This window comes from Mustela nivalis, assembly GCF_964662115.1.
Source record: "Mustela nivalis genome assembly, contig: HAP1_SCAFFOLD_2829, whole genome shotgun sequence".
NCBI lineage: Eukaryota > Metazoa > Chordata > Mammalia > Carnivora > Mustelidae > Mustela > Mustela nivalis.
In genome coordinates this window covers 1,129-26,738 of record NW_028133836.1, presented here as the reverse complement: position 1 = coordinate 26,738, position 25,610 = coordinate 1,129, and the positions used below count along the sequence as shown (strand labels likewise).

Here is a 25,610-nt window from a genome sequence, read left to right as displayed (position 1 = left end):
TGGAGATAGCCTGGTGTGTTACAAGATAGATGTGCAGTTACTTCCCTAAGTTTGTTGTTGTTTTACGAATGCAAACACTCTAGCCCAGGTAGCACGCATTCAGTACTCTTCACCACGTCTGTCTCGGAGATAATTCCAAACATGCCTAAAAACGTTCCTCATTCCCTTTTCGCTACAGAGTCCTTGGCGTGACTGTCCTGTGATTTATTTAATGCTTAAGAGACAGTGAGTTGTTGCCCGGCTTCTCTTAGACATGTACAGCGGAGAAGGACCAGGGTGGGCCATCATTTCTCATATAGTTTTGTCTGTAGGGTAAAATTCCCAGGGGTGGGCTTGCTGGGTTAGAGAATCTGTGTTATTTGTAATTCGGAGAGATATTAGCGAATTCCTGTCTTGTGAAGACTTGCACCTGTTGGCAATGTAAGTAAGCACTTACTTCGCACACAGCCTTGCCAGTAGCAAGACAGGTTTATCTCACTCCATGAGAAGCTCGGAAGTCAGGGGGCTCTACAACATCAGGAACACCATTTTTTTTTAAGATGTTTATTTTTTTTATTTTAAAGAGTACATGTGAGGAGGAAGGGGGCAGAGGGAGAAGGAGAGAAAGAATCCCAAGCAGACTCTGCACTGAGCACTGTACCTGATGTGGGGCTCGATCCCATGACCCCAAGCCCATGACCTGAGCCAAAATCAAGAGTTGGATGCGTGAGCCACCCAGGTACCCCTCAAGGACACTATTTTTTATTTTTTTATTTTATTTTTTTTAAAGATTTTATTTGACAGAGGGCGATCATATGCAGGCGTGGGGGGGGGGTAGACTCCCTGCTGAGCAGAGAGCCTGATGTGGGGCTCGATCCCAGGACCCTGAGATCATGACCTGAGTTGAAGGCAGAGGCTTTCACCCACTGAGCCACCCAGGCGCCCCAAGGACACTATTTTTTAAATTCACCTAGGGGCGCCTGTGTGACTCAGTCAGTTAGGCATCTGCCTTCGGCTCAGGTCATGATCACAGAGTTCTGGGATCAAGCCCTGTGTTGGGCTTCTGGCTCAGCAGGGAGTCTGCTTCTCTTCTCTCTGCTGTTTACCCTGCTTGTGCTCTCTCTCTCTCAAATAAATAAAATCTTCAAAAAGGGGGGGGGGCACCTGGCTGGCTCAGTGGGTCAAAGCCTCTGCCTTTGGCTCAGGTCATGATCTTAGGGTCCTGGGATCGAGTCCCACATCAGGTTCTCTGCTCAGCAGGCAGCCTGCTTCCTCCTCTCTCTCTGACTACCTCTCTGCCTACTTGTGCTGTCTGTCAAATAAATAAATAAAATCTTAAAAAAACAAACAAACTCATCTTCTATTTTGCCATCTTTGGTGTTTTTTGCCTCTCATGGGCCTACTATGGCTGCCACAGTTCCAGACATCACATCTCAACCTCCAAAGGCCTTACCTCCAAACAGCTGCCCTGTCACTTCCTGGCTGAAAGTAGGACATATCTATGCCCAAAGCATCCCTGTTAGGGGGAATGGAATATCTGGGGTAAAAAGAACCAGTTAAGAACTGGTATCTAGGAGGGATGCCTGGGTGGCTCAGTTGGTTAAACTTCTGCCTTTGGCTCAGGTCATGATCCCAGGTACCTGGGATCCAGTCCTGAATTCGGCTCCTGGCTCAGTGGGGAGCCTGCTTCTTCCTCTGCCTGCAGCTCCCCCTGCTTGTGTTCTCTATCTCTCTGACAAGTAAATAATCTTAAAAAAAAAAAAAAGGACTGGTACCTGGAGGTGGAAGAGACCCAGTAGCCCCACCACCACCACTTCATTCCCTCATTTTTTTTTTTTTAAGAGTATTTATTGGGCTCCTGGGTGGCTCAGTGGGTTAAGCCCCTGACTTCGGCTCAGGTCTTGATCCCAGGGTCCTGGGATCGAGTCCCGCATCAGGTTCTCTGCTCAGCAGGGAGCCTGCTTCCTCCTCTCTCTCTCTCTGCCTGCCTCTCTGTCCACTTGTGATCTCCCTCTGTCAAATAAATAAATAAATAAAATCTAAAAAAAAAAAAAGGTTTATTTGAGACGTAGCGAGGAGAGCACGAACAGGAGGGAAGGGGAGAAGCAGACTCCCTGCTGAGCAAGGAGCCCAATACGGAGCTTGATCCCAGGACCCCAGGATCATGACCTGAGCTGAAGGCAGATACTTAACCGAGGCATCTCAGGGTTGATTCCTTCTGAGGCCTTTTCCCTTGGTTTGTAGATGGCCATCTCCCTGTGTTTCACAAGATCTTTCCTTTGTACATGTCTGTGTCCACTTCTCTTTCTCCTCCTCCTTCTTTATTTGAGAGAGAGAGCATGAGTGGTGGGGAGGGGCACAGGGAGAGGGAGAAGCAGGTTCCCCGCTGAGCAGGGAGCCCAACATGGGGCTCGATCCCAGGACCCTGAGATCATGACCTGAGCTGAAGGCAGAGGCTTAACCGACTGAATCTCCTACGGTGCCCCTAATCTCTTTTAAGGACTCCAGTAATTGGATTATGGCCCATCGGTATGACGTGAGTTTACTTTAATTACTCTTTAAAGACTCTATCCAAATATAATCACATTCTGGGGTACTGGGGTTAGGACATGAATTTGGGGAGTGGGATACAATTCAGCCCCATAACTGGTTCCCTCTCCACTCCATGGAGGTCCCGTGCTGGTCACCAGGAAGCCAGCACTGACCCAGCTACAAAAGGTCTCTGAGTATGCACCGAGGTCCAGGGGACCTTGAGTGCATGGTGGGGATGGCAGCCCTGACTTCCAAAGCCCGAGGAGCTGAATGGCGGAGATCTGAAGGGTGAGGGGGTGGAACAGAGCAGGAGGGGGAAGAGGGCTCGCCTGAGGGTGGGGATAGTGAAGGCAAACCTTGAGGGGGGGGGGACTGTGGCCTCCCTGTTTTCCCACCTGAGGGGATCCTTCTATTCAAGCCACAGCCTCTGATTATCACTGCAGTTGCAAAATGTTTACCCATCCAGAGTCCATTAATAATTCTGCCCTGTCCTTTTCCGTGCTGTAAATTTGTAAATGTATGCTTTCACACATTTGGGCTTTCAGTTTTGGATTTCCATTTTTTTTCCCCTCCCAAATTGTTATAATTACAGTTTATTTTGAATTTATAGGCTCTTCTGACTGCTGGTGGAATTTACCAGAACAAGATCAACTCTCCCCCTTTCTTCACAGCTGGCCATAAGCAGAAGCTAGTCAGCAACCTAAAGATGTAATTTGCAAATGTGATTTTTTTTTTTGAAAGATTTTATTTTGCCAGAGAACGAGAAAGCACAAGCAGGGGGAGCGTCAGAGTGAGAAGGAGAAGTAGGCTCCCCGCTGAGCAGAGAGCCCGATTTGGGGCTCGATCCAGGACCCTGAGATCATGACCTGAACCGAAGGCCAAGGTTTAACCCACTGAGCCACCCAGGTGCCCCTCTTTCTGAGTTCTGAGGATGGTTCTGGTTCACCTAAATGCTGGCTGGGGCTAGGAATCCACTTAAAGGCGTCTTCATTCACACATCCAGTGGTTGGCACTGACTCTTCCCTTGAACCTCAGCTGGGGCTACTGACCAGAATTGCTACACGTTGCCTGTCCCTGTGGCTTGGGCTTCCGCATAGTATGGCATCTGGGCTCCAAGGACAAGAGTTCCAAGACTGGTTGAAGCAGTCTCCTCTCTGACTCCCTAGCCTTGGAAACCAGCATCGTCTGCCCTCTCTGTTTGCTGATGTGTCTGTCACTAGAGCCGGCTTGTATTTAAGGGGAAGCATCTAGACTCCACCTCCTCATGGGAGGGAGGTCACATAAAATATTTAGGAAGCGCCTGGCACATAATTAATACTCAATAAATGTAGACATCATCTGTTATCACTCTTGCTGCTATATCCTCTATTATTGTGACAAGGATAAGCATTCAAGGAAGAAAGTAGATAAGCCTCCCCCTCTCTCTCTGCCTGCCTCTCTCTCTGCTTCCCCTTCTGTCTTTGCCTGCCTCTCTGCCTCCTTGTGATCTCTGTCAAATAAATAAATAAAATCTTAAAAAAAAAAAAACCAGAAAGAATGATTGTTGTTTTCTACCACTAAGTTTGGAGTTGCTACACAGCAATGTATAACCAGAACAATTTGCATTCGCTCATTTAATTAATTTTAATTTAATTAATTTAATCCTAACAACCCTAGGAAAGGAATGATTCTCCCCATTTGATAAAGAAACAGAGTGACTGGGGAACATTCACAAAGTTGTGGCATGAGTAACTGGTAGAACTGGGATGTGAACCCAGGTGGACCTACTTCAGAGTCAGGTCATAGCCACCTCTCTCTGGCCCATATATCTTGATTCCCTCCCCAGCACTCCTTTCCCTTCGGGTCCCAGCACCTGATTTTCCTTTGGGAGTGGCTCTCCACCATCCTAAGTCCATGCAGTTCAGATGGAACTGACCCTACTTTGGGCCTTCAGGCACAAGCCCATAACCCACATCAGGCCAGCGAGAGCACAGCATTCCTCTGGGGACAGTGATTGGTTTGGTGATGAGCTCATGCTGAGGCAGGGTCACTGAGTGCCAGCACTGGAAATGTTGCTGGCTTTACAGAGAAATAGGCCTATTTTAACCACGGAATCATGTAGTTGCTGGTCCCATCTTTGCTGTTGCGAGGAGATCCTGTCCAGAAGTATAGTCAAGAGAAAGATAAAGGGTGCCTGGGTGGCCCAGTGGCTTAAGCCTCTGCCTTTGACTCAGGTCATGATCTCAAGGTTCTGGGATTGAGCCCCACATCGGGCTCTCTGCTCAGCGGGAAGCCTGCTTCCCCCTTCCTCACCCTGCCTTCCTCTCTGCCTACTTGTGATCTCTGTCTGTCAAATAAAGAAATAAAATCTTTTAAAAAGAGAGAGAGAGAAAGATACAAGTAGATTCCTAACATCATTTAAGGACCTAGATATAGCCATTCCTGAAACTTCTCACTGATGGCTAAAGGTGCTTTGAACTGAGTTTGTCTCTTGCAGTTGAGAGTTTGTCTCTCTGCTATTCTCCCAGTGAGGCTCTTCTCTTACGCATTTCCACCTTACCTGAGGACAGAGAATGGACCTGATCCATTCTGTGTCTGGGTACAGGAGCCAACCATCAATATTATTCTATTGAATAGAACTTAAAGGCACCTTGCCCCTGTTTCCCTGGTGAGGAAATGGGCTGTTCTAAGGCTTTTGGATAAGAGCAAGGATCAGGAGTAGCACTTACATCCCAAATTTGAAATCTGAGTCAAGTTCTTTGTCTTACGTGGGGAACTGGAATTTGGAAGAAAAGGGAGGAAGAAATAATGATGGGGAGATCATGCCAGCAACTGCTGGGTCGGCTTATCAGAGGGGAGGGCCATGAAGTCTGTCTTGAGGTCTATACAAGTCAAGGAGCTTCCTCACGGGCCTGATGGCACACAGTGGGGAGCATAGCTCTTACCCTTGTCAGCCCCTCTTTTGGACCCCTCTCCATTTCTGACACCTGGATATTCCGAGTTGTGAAAGTGCTCAGAATACAGGCTGTCATTTACATGCTGGTGTGTATCACTTGCTAACTATGGGATCTGAGGATCTGAAGTTAGACACCGATCGCTTTCTGCCTGCTATTTTGCCACCTAGTTCCCCAAGAAGCAGCCACATCACAATGCTCTAGTTGGAGACTTTATTCAGGGAGGAGAGGGGAAGTTGAGCTAGAATTGGATTCTTTGGTCGTCACCTGGAGAAGGGCGAGTCTCTGGGACTCCAGGAAGGAGAGACAGGACTCTGGAAACTAGAAGGCAGAGCGGGAGAGAGGTGGAGCTTTGGGTATCTTGAGGGGCCGGGTGGGGGGAAGGGACTCCCATCTCCCATCCAAGGCCCGGCGCCCCCTAGGGGCCGCTGCCGCTTCCACTGCCACTCCCGCTGCCCGCGGCATCCAGGATCCAGGTGCGTGAGCGGCGGGAACGCAGGAAGGTGATTTCTCGGGCCTTCCCTTCCTGTCTGGAACCCGGCAGTACCGAGGTGGAAATGTTGATGCAGTGACCGGCGCCAGGAGCTGCCACCGGCATCGCGTAGCCCAGAACCGAGCGGCAAAGTTCCGCCCCGTCAGCGAAGGTCTGGGGGAGGGGGTGGACTTAGGGTCCGAGTGGGCGGAGTCCAGGTACTCTGGGGGCGTGGCCTTCGGGCTGAGGGGAGGGAGGGCTGAGGGGCATGGCCTTGGAAAAGGAAAATCCCGGACTTTGCAAGTAGGGGCCAGTGTAGAGGTGCGGTCTAGGGGTGGGCAAGTACCAGCTTTGGGTCCTACGGAGAGTGTGGGGGCGGGGCCATAACAGGAACCGAGTCCTGGGAGGGCGAGTTATTTTTACTGGGTCCCATGGTTGGGGTCGGGGAGGGCCAGATTAAGGCTGAGGCCTTAGGGAAGGTGATCTGAGCTTCTGGTCTTTCAGGGGGAATTGTGGATGGGCCTAGAGCAGAGACGGCCCCTTGGGGAGGCCAAATCCAGAGCTTACAGACTTATCCCATTATGGAGGTTGTGGTGCGGACGGGGGAAGGGTGGGAGCAGGGGCCTTGGGAGTGTCAGTCAGGACCCTGGGGCCTAGGCGGCTTAAGATAGAACATAGTAAGTGGAGGTCTCTCTCCCGCACCTCTATCTCAAGCTCACCTGCTCATAGGTAGGGCAGCCGGGCTCACAGCCCCTCTTTTCTAGGATCGGGAGCCAAGTCGGGCCGCAAATAATATCGCTTTCACATGTGGCAAACCTGTGGATGGTGTGTAGAGAGAAAGTGGGTAAAGTCTCCGCAGTCGTGTCCTAGCGGGTTTCCAGCCCTCCAAGTCTTCGCTTCGTGTATGTCCCGCCCCCAGATCACCCTGCCCTACATTCTCCACGAGCCCTGGCACAGCTGACCTCATCCCGACAGACTTCGGCCAGCCCCTTGCATTCCCCACCTTCTTAGCGTTTCTTTTCTATTAGGAGGCCCCGCCCCTTAAAAGCCCAGGTCTCTGAAAGGTCTCGCCTACGTACCGCCAACCTCAAAAGCCCGGTCCTTTACAGGCCCCACCCCTTTCCACCTGGCCTCTAAACACTAGGCCTCCAATTTAGACCGTGGTCTTGTGGGAGGCAGGCCATACCCCTTCAAACACTAGGCCGAACAAACTGCCCATCCGGCCTTTGGTCCCGCCCAAACCATAGGACACGCCCCTCGCGTCCCGCCTCCCATACCAGACATCGCAGAGCTCGGAACAGAGCGGCTGTGCCTGGCGTGCTCCCAGTAACAGCAGGCGGAAGCGACTGTGGAGGGCAACTTGGAGATGTCTCAGAAAGGATTCGCACCTGAACATCGGGAAAGATAGGATCATTTGGGTCAGGATGCGCAGGGGCGGTAGTCCCTGGCAGGGTTAACTGGAGCAATGAACACAAGGAAAGACTGGCGAGTACCGTACTCACCCGGGGCTCGGGTCCCCACAGCGTTCTGGGGCCATCCCAGGGTCCAGTGCCTCTGGGGCCATCCCAGGGTCCAGTGCCTCTGGTGTGTCCATCTCTGACAATAGGACAATAGGAGCATGGAGAAGGGGACTCCTGTGAGTTAGGATCTTGTATCCTCAGGATTGGGGAAGCAAGGCATGGGGGTCCCCTGAACATAACCCCAGTTACGTCAGTGCCGCCCATACATTAAACTTAAATAAAGACACTTCTCTTGGGACACAAATGCAATTTCGAATAAAAATAATAGTTTATCATAATCAGCTTAATTATGTCCCTGATAATGGTATGTTTTCATATACTTACATATACCACTTTACAATAACCCTATGAGATAGGTCTACCCCCCCCCCCTGCCCCCTTTTTAAGGGTCTACAAGAAGCCCAGAGAGGTAAGTGACTTGCTCAGAATCAACCACTTATGAAGTGGTAGACCTGGGTTTGGGATTTGAATCCAGGAAATCTGACTCCAGAATCTGTGCACTTTAACGAACATTCCTTTTTTTTTTTTTTTTTTTTTAAGATTTTTATTTGTTTATGACAGAGGGAGGTATCGAGAGAGGGAACACAAGCAGGAGGAAGCTGGAGAAGGAGAAACAGGCTCCCCGCTGAGCAAGGAGCCCAATGAGGGGCTAGATCCTAGGATGCTGGAATCATGACCCGAGCCAAAGGCAGACACTTAAGGACTGAGCTACACAGATGCCCCACTACCATTCTTTTCTTTTCTTTCTTTCTTTCTTTCTTTTTTTTTTTTTTTAAGATTTTGTTTATTTATTTGACATACAGAGAGAGAGCACAAACAGGGGGAATGGCAGGCAGAGGAAGAGGGAGAAGCAGGACCCTGGGATCATGACCTGAGCTGAAGGCAGAAGCTTAACTGACTGCACCATCCAGGTGCCCCTTTAACTACTATTCTTTAGCACAAGCCCTGACTCCCCATCTTCCCCCACACATGTGTCACCCCAAGCCCCTCTCATAAGGAGATTCTGGTATTGCTATGGTGAAATGGGATTTCTTAGGTGTTGGCAGTTAGGCAGGGTCTGGAGTGCTCACCTGCAAGGTGCAGCTGGCTTGTGCCAAGATCGGCTGCCAGCCTGTGGTGTCTCCGGGACATAGCTGAGAGTGGGCGGCTTCCTCCACAGGCTCCCAGCAGGATCCAAGCCAGGGTCAGTCCTAGGGCCCAGGTCAGGCTCTTGGGTCGAGTGTGGCCCCTGCAGGCCATGTCCACCTGAGACAAGAATCAGCTGGGGTATGGGGTAAGGTTTGGCTGACTCTATCCGGGAGCTCAGGGTTGTACCCTCCTGATGCCAACCCAGGAGACAGTGCCAGGGAGAGCAGAGAATGAGCAGTTGATGGGGGAGGCAATGATCAAGAACCTTCAAATCCCAGGGGATCATCAAGTCCTGCCTCTGATCCAGGAGTCCCTTCTCACCCATCAGACTCATGTCCCCTCCCTTTAGGCCCAAGGGTCCCCTCCTCTATTTGGACCATGGTGCCCCTCCCCCTCACACCCAGCAGGGTCTCCCACCCTGTTGGCCCTTAGGTGATCCCCTCTGTCTTCAGAACTAAGGGGACTCCCCAGCTTTTTCTCTCTCTCTCTTCTGTCCAGTAATTCCTCTCTCTCTCTTCTGCCCAGTCTCCTCCCTCCCTCTTGATCCGTGCTGGCCCCTCTCATGGTCACCTTCTCTCGGCCCACAATCGGCTTAGGGGCTGCCACCAGGGCTGGTCCTTCGGAGCCAAGCTTGACTGTAGCAGGACTCTAGATTTGCCGCTGGGGTACTAAAGCTGTACGGTAGGGGAAGCTGAGGGTCTGTGGAGACAAGACAACTCCCTCCCCTCCTCTGTCCCCTCTGGCCACCCCTCACCTGTTAACTGGACCGGTGTCTAGGGCGCTGCTGAGACAAGGCAGGGTCAAGTGCAGGAAAGAGCGGTGGCCAAAGGGGTGTGGTTTGATGCAGAGGAGGAGTTTCCCATTGCTCCACCCCCTGCTCCAACTGACCAAAGGCCAGGGGACCTGGGACTGCGTTGTATATATCTTTGCATTGACCTTTATGTTGAGATGATGGCTTAAACTCTATGTGTATGTGTGTTGGATGAAAGTGTGTTTGTATGGCTGTGTGTGTGGAGAGAGTGTATGTTTGTTGTGTGAGGGTATAGTATGTGTGTCTCTTCGTTGACTGGTTGTATATGTGTGTGTGTGTGTGTGTGTGTGTGTGTGTGTGTATTCAAAATCTGGGTGAGGAAGTCTTTATGTGTTCCAAGCCAAGTGTGTCCAATTGGGTAAGATATAATAAATGTGAGGGGGGTATGTAGGGTCAGGATGGCCATCCTGTGAGAATATTGTGGATGAGTCAGTGGATAAATGCTGTTGATCATGAATGGTGTCCACTAGTGAACAAGGGGGTGTTGACCTGTGTGGAGAGGGTGTGTCTGTATCTGAAACGTGTGTGTGTGTGTTCCTCTGCAGTTTCTGTGAATGTGGGTTTTTTGCAAACATTTTCTCAATTCATCCATTCATTCAACAAATGTTTATGGAGCACCTATTGTGTGTCAGGTTCAGGGTATGCAGTAGTGATCAAGAAATGAAAACCTCAAACTTGGGATGCCTGGGTGGTTCAGTCAGTTAAGCATCTGTTTTTGGCTAGATTATGATGCCAGGGTTCTGGGATCAAGTCCTGCATAAGGCTCCTTGCTCAGCAGGGATCCTGCTTCTCCCTCTGCCTGCCACTCCCCACTTGTGTGCACTCACTCTCTCTCTGACAAATAAGTAAATAAAATCTTTTTAAAAATATTTTTTTAAAAGACTTTATTTATTTGACAGACAGAGATCACAAGTAGGCAGAGAGGCAGGCAGAGAGAGGAAGGGAAGCAGGCGCCCCGCTGAGCAGAGAGCCCAGCGCTGGGCTAGATCCCAGGATGCTGGGCTCGATCCCAGGATGCTGGGATCATGACCTGAGCCAAAGGCAGAGGTTTTAACCCACTGCACCACCCAGGCACCCCTTAATTTTTTAAAAAAGATTTTATTTATTTATATGAGAGAGAGAACATGAGAGGGGAGAAGATTAGAAGGAGAAGCAGACTCCCAGTGGAGCTGGGAGCCTGATGCAGGACTCAATCCCAAGACTTTGGGATCATGACCTGAATGGAAGGCAGTTGTTTAACCAATGGAACCACCCAGGTGCTCAAATAAAATCTTCTAAAAAATTCACCTTCCGAGAACTTACATTGTAGCGGGAGACCCTGGCGAGAAGAGCAGTCCTGTAGTGTGTATGTGAGTGTATATGTGTGTCCATGTGTTGTGTGGATAGGATACTGTGTCTGTGTGTTGGATGAGAGTTTGTGTGTAGCTGAGCTTCTCTTGGTTTTTGTATTATGTGTGTGTGCTTGTGTCTGTTGAGTGTACATGTTACTTGTGTGTGTCTGCATTTGCTGAGTGTGTGTATGTCTGTTTTCTCAGTAGGTGCTTGCATGTGTGTGTCTTTGCAGAGCATGAGTTTATGTGTATATGTGTTTGTGTGTGCCTGTGTTTGCTGATTATCTGTCTGTATTCTGTGTTTTTGTGTTTGCATACGATTCAGTGTGTCTGAGTTTGCTAAGTGCATATTTGGAAACGTGTATGTGTGTGTTTGTGTGTGAGTCTGTGTTTGCTGAGAATGTGTATGTTTGTGTATTTTTGAGGAGTACATATTTGCAGTGTGTGACTATGTGTATATGAGTCTGTTTCCTGAGCATGTGTTGGTATGTTCGTGTTTGTGTGTATTTTTGCAGTGTGTGTGTGTGTGTGTGCCTGTGCTTGTAGTGTGTTCATATGTGTTTTTGTGAGCAATGACCACTACCACAATTCTCTCTCCCTTCTCAGGCTAATGCAGAGTTTTTGTTTTGCCTCTTTCACTGAGGAACTCCTAGATCTCAAAACATTACTTTCTACACAGTAGGTGCTCAGTACTTGTTGAGTAAATTAACGAATCAGAAGGCCCTATCTCCTGGCCCCTCCAGGGGTACTCACACAGTGATGTCCTATAGGCATCAGCAACAAAGACCTAATGGATCTAGCCTTCCCCTGGTCCATTTTGGGTAGTCCAGGGTGCTCGTGTGTCATATCTGTCCAGTCTTTGGACTGTGCCTCCTGCTAACCCATCCCCTCCCCCGACCTCAGCCCCCAAACCTGCACTCGGAATTCAGCACCGCGGACAGGAGCGCGTGAGATCAGCACCACGGAGAGCTCCCGAGACAACTTGCTTTAGAAGAGGCGACAAGAGCAGAGTCTGGGACTTTGACAGAGAAGTGCGAAGAACAGACTTAGCGGGATGGCAAACAAACGTGCCGACAAACAGAGACAGAGAGAAACACTGAGATAACTCAGGCAAAGGCTCAGAGATGAGGAAACAAATGTCTGGGGAACACCTGGACCCAGACCTTGTCGTCGCACTCATTGGCCGGCAGGGGTCGCTCCCGCCCAGTGACCGCGCCCTCCAGGGCTTTCCGGTCGCCCCCTCCCCACCCTGTCCCCTAATGCCTAGAGTGGGGAGGTCACCGATGCTTTCCATACCAACTCTGGGAAGCATGGTCGGCTTGGTCTCAGCTATAGGAACACTGCGGGTGTGTGTGTGTGAAAATCGCGTCAGCTGCCCCCCCCCCCAAACTACCACTAATCGGTCCTATAAATACAGTCCAGCCTGACCTGACTACTTAATCCTGACGGTGAGGGAGGGGGTCGTTAGAGGGGCTGCTGCGTTCCCCGAGAAGGCTCTGATTGGGAAGGGGGAGCGGTATATGCAGGCAAAATGTTTGTCTGTGGGAACAACTCCCTTGAGGATGGGTGTCCTCAATACAAATGTCACTCTGTAAGAATGTATCTCCTCAGGATGTGAGGGTCTCGTGGGTGGGAACAATTTCCCACAGAGAATATGGTTTTTAGGGGGTCTTTCTTTGGGGGTATCTTTACCAGGCTCTCCAAGGAAAATGTCACCCGTGGGGATTTTTCTCTGCGGAAGTGTCTCTTCTTGGGGGCGGCAGGGGGCTTTGAGAGGAAGCGCTACCTCTCAGAGACCATCTGCCTTAGGAATGATTTTCAGGGTGAGGGGGGAGTTTCTGATTGAAGAGGACCTCCGGTGGAGACTATCAACCCGTGGGAATGTGTCTCCCTGAGGGGGTCGCTGCGGGGAGGGGTTGGTATCCGCATAAGGAACAATTTTAGTGAGAATGTCTCCCTTGGGTGTTTCTTGGGTTGGAGGTCTACCCGGGCATGTCTCTCCCCTGGGGTGGCTCTACTTATAGGGGTATCTCCGTAGCTTGACTCCCTTGGGGACATAGGGAAGCTCCTCCCTCGCTTGCCCCCTCCCACCCCGCCGCGCGGGCAGCCTTGGCCGAGCCCAGGCTCGGGCGCCCAGACGCAGTGACGGCGCCGGGTCCGCCCCACTTTGCTCCGCCCCCGCCACCCCTCAACCCCCCCCCCGCCGCCGCCGCCGCCGCCGCCGCCGCCGCGGTCCCCGCGGCTTCTCACTCCCTCCCTCTTCCCTCCTCCCGCCGCCGCCGCTGCCGCCACCTCCCTCCTCCCTCCCCGGGGCCGAAGCCGCCGCCGCCATGGACGATTCGGGCCTGATCCGCCGCCGGAGGCTGCAGGTACGTGGCGGCCCGGGTCCCGGGTCGTGGGGAAGGGGTCGGCGCCCTGAGGCGGGGCCCGGCAGGGGGCGGGAGAACTTGCGCCCGGGCCGGCCCGGCCGCCCCCTCCCACGGCCTCGGGATGCTACCAGAGGGGAACACGGTAGCCGCGCGTCCCGCCGCGCTGGCGACCCCGCCCCTCAGGCGCCGCCCGGGGATCCAGGGAGCTGACGGAGGGGTGCAGCCTAGCGCTCCCCCTCGAGGATAGCCCTGAGGGGCACCTGGTCCTCCTCCTCCGGAGGGGGCTGGGACCGAAGTCATCGCCCTGGCGCAACGCCAGGCTAGGGGTGAGGGGCCGCAGAGCAAAGTTATTGCCCCAGGGCTCGCGCCCCTCGGGGCCACCGGCGCTGCAGAGGCCGTAAACATGTTTATGCTGCAGCGTCTCCCCTTACTACCCTAGGAACCCCTTTCTGAGGCGTGGGGAACCCCTGCGACCTCCATGCATCAGCCCGGCCACCAGGATTCTTCCTACTGCCCTAATTGGACAGACACCCTAGACAGCCTCCCTCCTCACTCTTCATTCCACCTCCTTTCACTACCCATCCGCCCCCCCCCCCCCCGCCCGCCTGGAGATCCTCAAGTCCAGCCCAGCTTGTGGGTGGGCGGGAGCGATTTTTAGCTCCTTGCAGCCTTAGAAGATACTGGTCTCTAGGCTGCGCAGGCGCGGGAGTGAGTCCATTGCACAGAGTGGGACACTGAGGTTTGTGGAGTGTGGGGAAATCCAGGCCGCAGGAACTGCCACCTTCAAGTTGGGTGGGGACTCAGGCTGAAAAGGGTCCTCCTCTACTATCTTCCTCGTGCGCTTCTAAGGGTTAATAGGAAGGTTCGATGTTGCTCTTAAATTGACCCCAGCAAGGAAACTGATCAAAGCTTCAGCCCAAGGCCTGCCTGGGGTCTGGTCCTTGTGAGGCTTCTTGGAGCTCAGACCCACGCTAAATAATCTGGAAGAGTTTAGATAAAGCCTAGGTGGCCCCAGACTCAAGCTACATACCTAGCCTGGCGCTTGAAAAAAAGGGGAAGATTCAAACCCTCCCCCAGGGCCATGTCCATTTCAGGACTCCTCTAACCCACACTATCCCTGAGGTTGGAGACCAAGGTTAACTGATCGGTCATTGCAGCAGGAAAAATCTGAGTCAGATGATAGGAAGGACTTCCCAGGTAGTCTGCATGATGCGGGAGCCAGAGCTGGGTTGGGAAACTAATTTGCTTTCAGCCAGATGGCTCCATCTAAGAGCCTTGGGCTCTTGAAATCTCCTCAGGATTCCCACCTCATCTTAGTGCTGGGGAGAAGAGGTTCTGACATCTTAGTGGGAGAAGAGGTTCTGACACAAAAGGGAAGGAGCAGCGGAAAAGCCAAAGCAGGTGCTGAAGCAGCCAGTCTGGGTCCGCGCGGTGGGGTCCCCTGGAAAAGGGCGGAAAGGGGCGGGGCCTGAAAGGGGGTGTGTTCCCGCCCTCCAGGCCGGCGCCGACTCCCATTGGCTCAGCGCCACGCGGGCCTTCCATCTCTTCCTCAAGGCTCCGCCCCTAGCCCGGGATCCGCCCACTCCCCCACCCTTCCTTCCTGAGGCATCCTCTGGGCCAGGCTACCCTCCGGAGTCCTGCCCCTACCCCTTCCCCTCTGGCAGGGTTAACCACTTCACTGCCTTGGATACATCCTCACACACTGATGCAACCCTTTAGGAGCTGTTCCACAACTGCGGAGCGCCCGAGGGCCCCCAACTGTGTGCAGGTGGGATCGTATATACTTACAGCATCCTGAGTTCGAAAGCCCTGTCCACAGAGCCGTCCATCAATCCCAGGGAGAAGCAGAATCCGCTTGGCTGAGCGGCTCTGCAGCTCGTGATGGAGGTGGCGTCCCTTTACTCTGACGCTGAGGATCCAAATCCTCTACAGCTCCAGTTTGCCCTTTTCTTAGACTCTAGGATGTTTAGGGGCGCTAGCAAATGGAGCTAGGTTCCAGGACTTCTCCGGGAGGTGTTTAAAGGAACCTCAGGGGCTCACCCTCGAAGGCTGAGTGTACCCGGATCTGGAATCCTGGGCTCCGTGGCCGGAAAATCCAGGTCTAGATTTCGCTTGGGCCATTGCGGTCGTCCCGCCCAGCCGGCCAGCCGAGGCTCATTCAAACTGATCCTGCAAAAACAGAGGGAAAACCTGGAATGGATTTCTGGTCATCCGTGGCTCAGGAAGGCAGGGCTGCTCAACTCGACAGCGTTCTTTTTGACTCCAACCGTATGGGTATCCTCTGTACATCGGAGTGGGAGGTCCCTTTGGCCCATCCTCTTTCATGGAGCATGTCCATTCACAATAACTCCTGTTCCTATGACCTAATATTTATTGAGTGCTTACTGTGTACCAGGCATCATGATAAGGTGCCAGGCACCTGAATCAGTTCACAGAATCCTCTAGGAGAAATGGACTGTTGGGAGGTCATTTGCCAAGGTTATAAGAGGCAAAGCAGGGATTTGAACCCAGGGCTTTCTGCTGTCAGAGATCCTAGAAAGGATCTAGAATGTCCCTTATTTTACCCATGTTGGAGTGCCCACCAAAATGCTTTTGAAACCCTCACTAGAATCTTTCCTTCTGTGGCTCCACCCAACCTCCTTTATTTACTTTCGCCTGTGGACAGAAAACAGACTGGAAGGTAACACTCCCTTTCCCCACTGCTCTCTTGGGAAAGGGCACCGAATTCCATAACTTCTGATCCCTGTAGTGGCTTCCTGAGTGCTTGACAAACAGAACACAACCTTCCTCTGGTGTGGACACATACTGTTAATATTTAGCGGGGCGCCTGGGTGGTTCAGTGGGTTGAGCCTCTGTCTTCGGCTCAGGTCATGATCCCTGGGTCCTGGGATTGAACCCTGCATCAGGCTCTCTGCTTGGCAGGTAGCCTGACCACCCCCCCCCCCACCTCTCTGCCTGCTTGTGATCTCTGTCAAATAAATGGGTAGAATCTTTTAAAAAAATGTTAATATTTAGCAATTATTATCATCACACCAGATCAAAAAGACCTCTTGGCCATCATCTAATTCCCATTTCCAGTTTTATTTTTGAGCCATCCTAACTACATCACCTTCAACACTGAATCTGGCTGGGAGTGGGATAGAACCCTAGGGGTGGGGTGTGGAGTCATTCATTCATTCAACCTTTCATGCTTGAGCATGCCAAGTTAATTCCTGTCTCCCTTGGGACCTTTGCAGTTCCCTTTATCTGCAATGCTCTTTCCACAAATCCTTCCATTGCTGGCGTTTATTTTTTCAACAACTGTCTTAAAGGTCATTTCCCCAGAGCAACCCTCTGACCATCTTGTCCTTCTCCTTGCATTTTCCCCTCACATCATGTTAGTTTTATTCATGATACTTATGAATACTTAAACTTAGCTTGTTCACGTCTATATTAGTCTTGTGTATTGTATGCTTCCCTTCTCTAAATGGCAGTCCCGAAAAGACAGGAATTTTTCTCTAATTCGCTGCTGTGTCCACAGTGCCTAGGACAGGGCCTGGCATACAAGAGGCGTTCAAGAAATATTTTCAAATAGGCTCTTGTTTCCTTTGCACAAATGCACATTGAGATGTCAACTCAGGAGTCCTGTTTGGGGCTTTGTACAGGCTGGTCTCTGGGGTCGGGAGAGAAATCACTCTGGCACCTTCTCCTCCAAAGAGCCCTGCTTTCCGGGGATAAGGAAGGGTGCAGGTGAGGCTGCTGATGAGGGGCTCGTCCCACCCAACATTTGCTCCTCCAGGGGGTGACAGGGTTTGCAGACAGCAGCTGCTGGTCCTCGCTGACCTCATTCTTTTGCCCCTTTGCCTTCTAGAAGGATTTGCCTCTGCCCCGGAAAAGCAGCAGGTGAGCCTTGGGGAAAGATGCACAGGGCTGGCGGTCCCTTCGCGAGCCCGGGTGGGGGCGCCAGGGGCGCGCGCGGGCGGGGCCTGGCCCACTGGTGCACAGGAGCGCCCCCTTCCGGCGGGCGGCAGTGGCACGGCCCTCCCTTCCCCCGCCCTCCCCTACTCGCTGCGGCTCCAGCCTCCGCCCCGCGCGCTCGCTCCCCGCGCTGCCGCCGCCACTGCCGCACCTGCCACCATGTCGCCGCCGCCGGGTCATGTCTGACTCTCTCTGGACCGCGCTTTCCAATTTCTCGATGCCCTCCTTCCCTGGCGGCAGTATGTTCCGCCGCACCAAGAGGTAGAACCCCCATCCCTCAGACCTTGACCCGGCCCTCCCCACCAAAGCCGTCCCTCTGGCCGCTGCCGCAGGGCGGGGCCCGGGATGCTGCACCCGGTCCAGCAGCGCCAGAGGTGCCCGTGCTGCTCCTTCCTGCGGGGGAGGGGGCTGAATTGGGGACTGTGTGGGCCGAGACTGGGGGGCCTGTATGCCGGAGAGGACGACCGCGGGGTGGGGGGGGGGGAGGCTGCGCCGGGTGGGGGGTTGCGGCGCCTTTGTCTACTGGCGCTGCGGGCTCCGGCAACCCAGTGGGGGTAGGGGAAGAAGGGGAGGGTGGGGGACTTGGCACCCTCGGAACAATAGCCGCAGCCTGGCTTCCCCCCGCCCCCCATGCCGCGTGTTCCTGGCCTCGCTAATATGCTCCGTCACTGTGGGGGGGGGGTGAGGGAAGTGGAGGGTCTGGGGGCTCCGTCTTCAGAAGCTGGGACCCTGAGGGGCAGAGGGGAAGGGGGGGCTTTATCAAAGCACAAACTACCCCCACCAAGAATACAGCTTCATAAGGAAAATAGTGACACACAGCGTCACGTAGGACATGATGTCACACACATACACACACTACAGCCCCAGTGGCCCAGATACACCCTGGAGCCATCATGCATGCAGTGGCCATAGGTCTGAGTCATGCCCAGACACACAGGGGGACCACCAGTGTCACACACAGACGAATAAGCCCACAGGTACAGTGCTGTGTACATCCAGAAACATGTCACATGCGTGGTGATACATACACACACACACACACACACACGCACGATTTGGGCATCCAAGATGCACACAGACATATGTATGGCAAAGACATCCATGCACCTAACAATGTCACAGCACATCATATCACCTAAGCATGTCACATGCGGTCTTACACGAATGCAGAATACATGGCACAGGAAATCTTGCAGAGATAGAGAGACACAGTGTCGCACGTTATCTCATGGGAGACTAATTTAGGGAACGCCACACATGGTGGCAGGTTCAAACATGCCCAGTATCACAAGGTATGAAACTCGGACACAATAGATGCCATACGTGGTTACACGTGGTGAATGTCACATACACAAGGACAGGATATCACATAGACTTAGAATGCCGAACAAAGCCGTAGACACATGTAGCAAAAATCATGCTCGTATGGGGTACAGCCCACGATGGCACATCTAGCCACGGACAAGTGGCATTACACACTGTGTCACACAGACGCACGAAGGTACAGGTTGTATCTTATGAGATAAATTCAACCCAGTGCTGAGCTCACACCCTCCGTACCACATGTGGATACATACAGAGAACGTCATGTGCAGCCCCAAAGAGTCTCACACAGGCACTCGGGATCTCTAATGGTGTCGCATGGGCAACATGTCTGTTATTCCATGACTGACACTGTGCCCACATGGTCATACATGCTGGGACCTCTAGCATGTCCTCTGAGCCATCTTCTGGAGGCACCTCCAAGCACCCACAGATAGGACACAGGTGGGGATCTGAGATGGGAAGGTGGGGTTCACAAACTCACTGGGCTGTGCTCTGGCCCGGTCCCCTTGCCTCGCCTTCCCTGCAGCTGCCGCACCAGTAACCGGAAAAGCCTCATCCTGACCAGCACTTCGCCCACGCTGCCGCGACCCCACTCCCCACTGCCTGGACACCTGGGTGAGACAGGTGGTGGCTGTGGACCAGACCAGAGGGGGTGTGGCCACCGGTTAGGGGCGTGGCCACAGGGTAGGGGAGGGGGCACAGGCAATGGGTGTGTCCATGCCGCAGGACTGGGCCCAGTCTGGACAGAGGAGGACCCGGATTGGGCAAAGGGCGGGACCATCTTTGTGTGGCCTTGGTCAGTCGGCTGAGGAACCGGCATTGGTGGGCAGAGGCCCAAACGGGGCTAGATTGAAAAAGGGATGGGGCTGAAGGGAGGAACCATGCCCGAGGACCGAGGCCATCTCAGATGAAGACGGAACCGGACTGGAGGGGGTTTGGGCTGACTTGGTAACCAAAACAGCTTAGAGAGGCAGGACCACAGCTAAGGGGGCGTGATCCACTCATGTAAGGTGTGACTAGACTAAAGAGGGGAGGAGCTATTGTTTGCAACCCTCTTTGAGGATTGGAAGGCCTGGTGGGATTGTCTCCCACACCAAGCCTTAAGATCCCCCTCTTTCCGCCACAGGTAGCAGTCCCCTGGACAGCCCCCGCAACTTCTCCCCCAACACCCCCGCCCACTTCTCGTTTGCCTCCTCCCGAAGGTGAGTCCCTCTCCCCAGGGCCCTAGAACCCTGGCCGGATCCTCCCGACCCATCGTCTGGGCCACCATCTGTTCCCCGCGTAATTGCACCTGAGCCAGGGCCCGAGGGACCCGCAGAGTGCCCCCACGTCCCAGCGGGAATAAGCGCCTGGCCATAGGGGCGGGGCCTATGAGAAGGCGGGGCCAACCGCCCATCCGGAATCAGAGGAGGAGTGGGACTTCCTTTGCAGTGGAGAGAAAGCGCCTGCGCTCTGAGCCCAGGGTCTCAGTCTCCCTAGCCTCTAGTTCCAGGCCGAGCGTTACCATAGCAACAGGACAGGGAGCGGAGATGAGGTGCGCAAGCGCAGCCTGCATGATGCCCACCGAGGGACTCGGTCTCCAACAAGAGGAAGGGCAATTTCTCGAGGGCCGAAGAGGAGGAATCTCGGGTTTTCCTAACTGGGGACTTTGAAGGTTTCTGGAGTGTCGCTAATGAATTTCCTCGGGCTTTTGGCGAAATTGGGGGAAGTAGAAAGATTCATCCAATGTGTTTTGGAGAAACTTTTGGGAGTCACCAGGATGTTTGGGCGGCTCTCTTTTTCTTTGAACTTTATTCATTCTAAAAACGTTGTCTGAACACGTGCTGTGATCTGGGAATTGAGCATAAGAGGTGAATGACTCCCCGTCTCTGTCTTTGGGGTTGAGTTGGGGTGGCACTCCAGAAAACCTGGGTCACCGCAAAGGCTGGTGAAGGCTGTCGTGTGGGACTCACACAGGACTGTGGGGGACAGAGGATAGCTCCCTGGGGTGGGTGGGGGAAGACCCCCTTGGCTGTGGGAATCAGCTGAGGGCAATAGGGAGCCAGAAAATGGCTCTAAGATTGGGGCTGATGCAGTTGCCTGGGCTGGGTGGGAGGGCACTCCCTGGAGGGAGGAATAAGGGACGAGTCTCACGCTCGGGAGTGCGTGTCCCCGTGATGTGCAATCCGTGTGCCCATGTGGATGTGTGAGTATGAATTTGTGAGACTGTGCAAATGTGAGGCAGCGTGTGCCTACACATGTGTCCATGGGGGTGTGCGTCAGTGAACATGGATGTGGACATGGGTGTGGACATGGGTGTGAGGGTTTATCTGTACCTTGTTAAACGTGTGTGAATATGTGAGGGAGCGTGCCCTTCCATGAATGTCTCCCTGTGAGTGTGCAATCTGGTGGGCGTGTGAATGAATGTGTGGCTGTGTGGGAGTTCGAATGTGTGACTGAGTGCGTGAGGGTTCTTGAATGCGTCTGTGCGAACACGGAAGTGTAGAATGGGCGTGAGGGAGTGGCGTGTCTTTGTGTCAGAGTGTGAGTACTGGGTCTCTAAGTACATGTGTTTGGGTGTGAGTGTGTATCTGATTTTGCCTGCGTGGGGGGAGTAAATGTGGGAAAGTGTGGTATTTGGGTCCATATATGGGTCAGTGAGTGTGTGTGAGTGTGTGTGTTGAGGAGTCCTGTGTGAGTGTGTGTGACTGTCAGTGTGTGAACTTGACCGCCCTCGTCGCAGTAACACTGGTACCTGTGGCCATGAGAGTGATGGTGTGTGTGTGTATGTGTGTGTTTGAGGGAGGGGCCTTTCTTCTCTGAGAAGACTCAAGTGGTCTCACTCTGAGTGCTTTCTCATGGGGGGTAACTGTTGAGATTCCCCGGTACCTGCCTGGAAGACTTCCTTTTTACCCCCTTGGCTCTGAGGCCCTTTGGAAATCTCAGACAGAGCACAGATATATCCCCTCCCATTCCCTACCCCGGTGGTGGCCAGTGGCTTCTACCACATCTTGAGGAGTGGGGGGACCAGTGGGGCCTCGGAGCCTCTGAGCATCTCGGCCGGGTTCCAGGGCGGATGGACGTCGTTGGTCTCTGGCTTCGCTTCCTTCGTCTGGCTATGGCACCAACACACCCAGCTCCACCGTCTCGGTGAGTTGGCAGGTGGGCGAGTGGGTGGGAGCTGCCAGGGAGCCCTCCAGCCTAGAGGCCCACACCCAGGCCAGTAGTCGGGCTGGCCTTAAGGAGAGTTTGGGGCTTCTCTTGTTTTCCAAGGTGTCACCCATCCATCTATTGGCAAGTTACAGGTCCCCTTGAAAGCCTTGCTCTCCACCCTCAACATATCTTCTTGGGGGTCCTACTCATCACCGACTTATTTTACAGATAAAGATATTCAGGCTCATGTGTTGGGCTGCTTGCCCAAGGGGCTCAGCTGACCAAGGTCGGCACAGCCTTCACCTAGAACACATTTGCTCTGCACCGCGCTACCCTAAGTCTCTCTCCACCTGCCCCTTTTTCTACCTGTGTCTCTGGTTCACTCATCCATCTATTGGTATGATGTTCAGCAGACATGTCACTGTCATATGGTGGGTGGGCTCTAGAAGCTGGGCCAGGATCCATGGACTGTCGAGGCCCTCACGAGTGGAGACAGATCAGTAAGAAGTCATCTCAACACGGGGTGGTTGGAGCTGTTTTGGGAGTAATACCAGGCGAGGTGATAGCAGTGTGGCAGGGGAGGAGGGGACTTGATTTAGCTGCGGGGGAGGTCAAGGAAGACTTCGTGAAAGAGGTGGAATTGAAGCCAAGACAAAAGATCAGCAGGCATTTGGCAGGTGGGAGAAGGAAAAGAAGTGTATTTCAGGAAAGGGATGAGGGAACAGCATGTGCTAAGTCCCGGAGGCAACAGACAACTTGTTGCCTTTGGAAAGCTGAAAATAGCTCTGAGTGGCTGGTGCTCAGGGTTGGAAGTGGAGGAACTGGGGTGAGGCAGGCAGCGAGTGCCCTTGGTCGTACTGGGGCTTCTCAGCGAGGGCCAAGAAGTGGATCTTATTCTTAATGTGGTGGGAAACCATACAAAGGCTTTTTTGCTGTATATTAAATTATACTAAAATTTCAGCCTGAGCTGTTTGAGATTGTGGTTCTGTAGATTATAGGTTATGTGCCTTGAAGAAATTATTTTAGTAGATAACTGATGGGATGGGGAATGAGTAATGTAATATTTCTTTTTTTTTTTAAGATCTTATTTATTTATTTGACAGACAGATCACAAGTAGGCAGAGAGGCAGGCAGAGAGAGAGGAGGAGGAAGCAGGCTTCCTGCTGAGCAGAGAGCCTGGTTCGGGGCTCGATCCCAGGACTCTGGGATCATGACCTGAGCCAAAGGCAGAGGCTTTAATACACTGAGCCAGCCAGGTACCCCAGTAATGTAATATTTCAAAAGATCCTTCTGCCTGTAGAATTGAATAGCTATCCTTGTTTTCTCCACTGATATCTGTGGGTCTGTTGTGTATGCCAGGCCCTGATTAGGGCCCAAGCAGAACCAAGATCCTCGCCTCAAGGAGCAGATAGCAATAAAAATTAGTAATAAAGATATAGTAAGTCAGGAGATAAATGTAGCAAGAAGAAACAAGATAGGGCAGGCATAGCGAGTGATGGATATGTGTTCAGAGGGATGAATGCCACCCAGAGGGGTGATATTTAAGCAAAGGTGTGAAGGAGAAGTGATCAGTAGTAGAAATGCTCCGGGCAGAGGGAAGAGTTAGTGCAAAGGCCCTGAGGCAGGGGCGTTTGTGGCTTCTTCAAAGACCATCAAGGAGGACTGTGCAGCTGGAGCAGAGTAAATGATGGGGAGAGTGGAAGGAGGTGATGGCAGAGAGACAGGACTGAATCTTGTAAGATGTTGTGAGTCCTGGGAAGGACTTCAGGGCCCACCTTGAGTAAGGTGGGAGCCATGGAGGGTTCTGAGCAGAGGAGGGATGTGACTTGACTCAGGTTTTAACAGGCTCCCACTGGCCACCTCTTTGTGAGTGTCACAGTTCTCATCTGTGTCTGTCCCTGTCCCCCTATCTGTCTCCAGGAGTCCCAACCTGGACCCTGGGATCCAAGGATCATAAAACAGGTCCTGATCCCGACCCTGCCCAGTGACCCATCAAGCCCCAGGAATCCCAGCCCAGGGTCGCGAGATGTGGGGGGACCGCGGTGGCTCTGACCCGGGCCCCGCTCCTCCCCCCAGTCTTCCTGCTCCTCCCAGGAGCGCCTGCACCAGCTGCCCTACCAGCCCACCGTGGATGAGCTCCACTTCCTCTCCAAACACTTTGGCAGCACCGAGAGCATCACTGACGAAGATGGTGGCCGCCGCTCTCCTGCCGTGCGGCCTCGCTCGCGGAGCCTTAGGTGGGCAAACACCCCCCACCCTCACCCAAGTTGATGATCTGGGGGACTGTGTACTGCGAGACCTCTGTCCGCGTGATTAAATGGGTTGCAACACGATGGGTGAGGTTTTACCGGGGTTGGGGGTGGAGGGGATCTGATGCCTGGCTGTTTTCAGAAGCAGGGGGCTGGACAGGATGGGTTTCTCTCCCCGCAGCCCCGGGCGCTCCCCCTCTTCCTACGACAACGAGATCGTGATGATGAACCATGTCTACAAGGAGAGATTCCCGAAGGTGAGACGGGGCGGGGGGCGGCCGCTGGGAGGCCGGGCGGCGGGAGCCCTCGCTCGCCTTAGCTCCGCGCGCCCCCTGGTGGCCGGCGCGCGCAGCGCAGGCTCCTGGCGGCCACAGCCTCCAGGCGCATCCCCGGCGCCGGCACCCCCGCCCCGCCTCTGTCCCTCCCGCAGGCTACCGCGCAGATGGAGGAGAAGCTGCGCGACTTCGCCCGCGCCTACGAACCAGACAGCGTGCTGCCGCTGGCCGACGGCGTGCTCAGCTTCATCCACCACCAGATCATCGAGCTGGCCCGGGACTGCCTGACCAAGTCCCGCGACGGCCTCATCACCACCGTCTACTTCTACGAATTGCAGGAGAACCTGGAGAAGCTGCTGCAGGACGTGAGTGCACGGGGCCGCTGGCCTCATTCGTGCCTGATGCCTTCCCTCACCCCACTTCCGTTTGGAGGGCGCCTACCACGTACCAGGTGCCGGTGTGGAGCTGAGATTCCAGGGCTGGACAGGAAGGACGTGGTCCTCAAGAGAAGGCTGTGGTCCTCATCTAGGTCTGATGGGGGCGGCAAGAATTGAACCTCCCTCACCTTCTTCCCGTCTTTACTCAAATGTCACCTTTTCAGGTGGCCTCTAGACCCTCTTACTTAAACTGTCAACCTCTGCTCCAACTCACCACCTACTGTCTCTTTAGTTTTCTTCTCCTTGGCACTTAGCACCATCTGGCATGATCGATCTATCTATCTATCTATATATATATATTTAAAGATTTTATTTATTTATTTGACAGACAGAGATCACAAGTAGGCAGAGAGGCAGGCAGAGAGTGAGAGGAGGAAGCAGGCTCCCCGCTGAGCAGAGAGCCCGATGCAGGGCTCGATCCCAGAACCCTGAGATCATAATACCAGACGAAGGCAGAGGCTTTAACCCACTAAGCCACGGAGGCGCCCCATGATCTTTATTTTCGTCTTATTTCTTGTCTCACTTACTCGATTAAAAAAAAAAAGATTTTAGGGACGCCTGGGTGGCTCAGTTGGTTAAACAGCTGCCTTTGGCTCAGGTCATGATCCCAGCGTCCTGGGATCGAGTCCCACATCGGGCTCCTTGCTCCGCAGGGAGCCTGCTTCTCCCTCTGACTCTGCCTTCCACTCTGTCTGCCTGTGCTCACTCTCGCTCGCTCTCTCTCTGACAAATAAATAAAAATAAAAATCTTTAAAAAAAGATTTTATTTATTTATTTGACAGAAAGACAGTGAGAGAGGGAACACAAGCGGGGTGAGGTGGGGAGTGGGAGAGGGAGAAGCAGGCTTTCCACTGACCAGGGAGCCCGATGCAGGGCTCGATCCCAGGACCTCGGGATCATGACCTGAGCCGAAGGCAAACACTTAACCAACTGAGCCAGCCAGGCGCCACTCACTTACTCAAATTATTAAGTAACTACTGTGTTCTGGGGCACTGGAAGCCCAACAATGGACAAACCAGAGAAATATTCCTCCCCTCTTAGGGGCTGGTATTCTTTTCTTCCTTCCTTCCTTTTTTTTTTTCTTTTTTTTTTAAGATTTTATTTATTTATTTGACAGAGAGATCGGAAATAGGCAGAGAGGCAGGCAGAAAGAGACAGG

At 53.2% G+C, this 25,610-nt stretch overlaps 2 protein-coding genes across 4 annotated transcripts; one reads left to right on the top strand and one right to left on the bottom strand.

The window, feature by feature from the left end:
* Positions 1 to 5,643: 5,643 nt before the first annotated feature.
* On the bottom strand, positions 5,644 to 21,402 carry RTBDN (retbindin). 2 transcript variants are annotated; one of them, XM_082751289.1, is made up of 7 exons: positions 19,650 to 21,402; positions 14,864 to 15,244; positions 8,507 to 8,681; positions 7,419 to 7,512; positions 7,194 to 7,304; positions 6,636 to 6,732; positions 5,644 to 6,090 (listed from the first exon to the last, which is right to left on the bottom strand). In XM_082751289.1, exons 3-7 carry the CDS (start codon positions 8,673 to 8,675, stop codon positions 5,863 to 5,865), a joined length of 699 nt encoding a protein of 232 aa, XP_082607415.1. In that variant the 5' UTR covers positions 8,676 to 8,681; positions 14,864 to 15,244; positions 19,650 to 21,402; the 3' UTR covers positions 5,644 to 5,862. The 2 variants fall into 2 exon arrangements, with proteins under 2 accessions (XP_082607415.1, XP_082607416.1); XM_082751290.1 differs by lacking the exons at positions 14,864 to 15,244; positions 19,650 to 21,402 and having other exon boundaries at positions 8,507 to 8,684.
* LOC309858577 (microtubule-associated serine/threonine-protein kinase 1-like) lies at positions 12,888 to 24,583 on the top strand. 2 transcript variants are annotated; one of them, XM_082751288.1, is made up of 8 exons: positions 12,888 to 13,075; positions 16,929 to 16,957; positions 18,885 to 18,973; positions 19,485 to 19,560; positions 21,409 to 21,487; positions 23,567 to 23,727; positions 23,921 to 23,996; positions 24,170 to 24,583. In XM_082751288.1, exons 1-8 carry the CDS (start codon positions 13,037 to 13,039, stop codon positions 24,566 to 24,568), a joined length of 948 nt encoding a protein of 315 aa, XP_082607414.1. In that variant the 5' UTR covers positions 12,888 to 13,036; the 3' UTR covers positions 24,569 to 24,583. The 2 variants fall into 2 exon arrangements, with proteins under 2 accessions (XP_082607414.1, XP_082607413.1); XM_082751287.1 differs by having other exon boundaries at positions 12,891 to 13,075; positions 16,926 to 16,957.
* Positions 24,584 to 25,610: the final 1,027 nt, after the last annotated feature.

Bases quoted from the DNA above. Each gene is read 5' to 3' on its own strand.
- RTBDN (XM_082751289.1), bottom strand. From the start codon at position 8,675: ATGGCCTGCAGGGGCCACACTCGACCCAAGAGCCTGACCTGGGCCCTA. The intron at 7,305-7,418 runs GTGAGTACGGTA...CCCGATGTTCAG, and splicing joins TGTGGGGACCCGAGCCCCGG to GTGCGAATCCTTTCTGAGAC. The intron at 6,091-6,635 runs GTGAGCTTGAGA...CCCCTCCCCCAG, and splicing joins GCTGCCCTACCTATGAGCAG to ACCTTCGCTGACGGGGCGGA.
- LOC309858577 (XM_082751287.1), top strand. From the start codon at position 13,037: ATGGACGATTCGGGCCTGATCCGCCGCCGGAGGCTGCAG. The intron at 13,076-16,925 runs GTACGTGGCGGC...TTTGCCTTCTAG, and splicing joins TCCGCCGCCGGAGGCTGCAG to AAGGATTTGCCTCTGCCCCG. The intron at 21,488-23,566 runs GTGAGTTGGCAG...TCCTCCCCCCAG, and splicing joins CACCCAGCTCCACCGTCTCG to TCTTCCTGCTCCTCCCAGGA.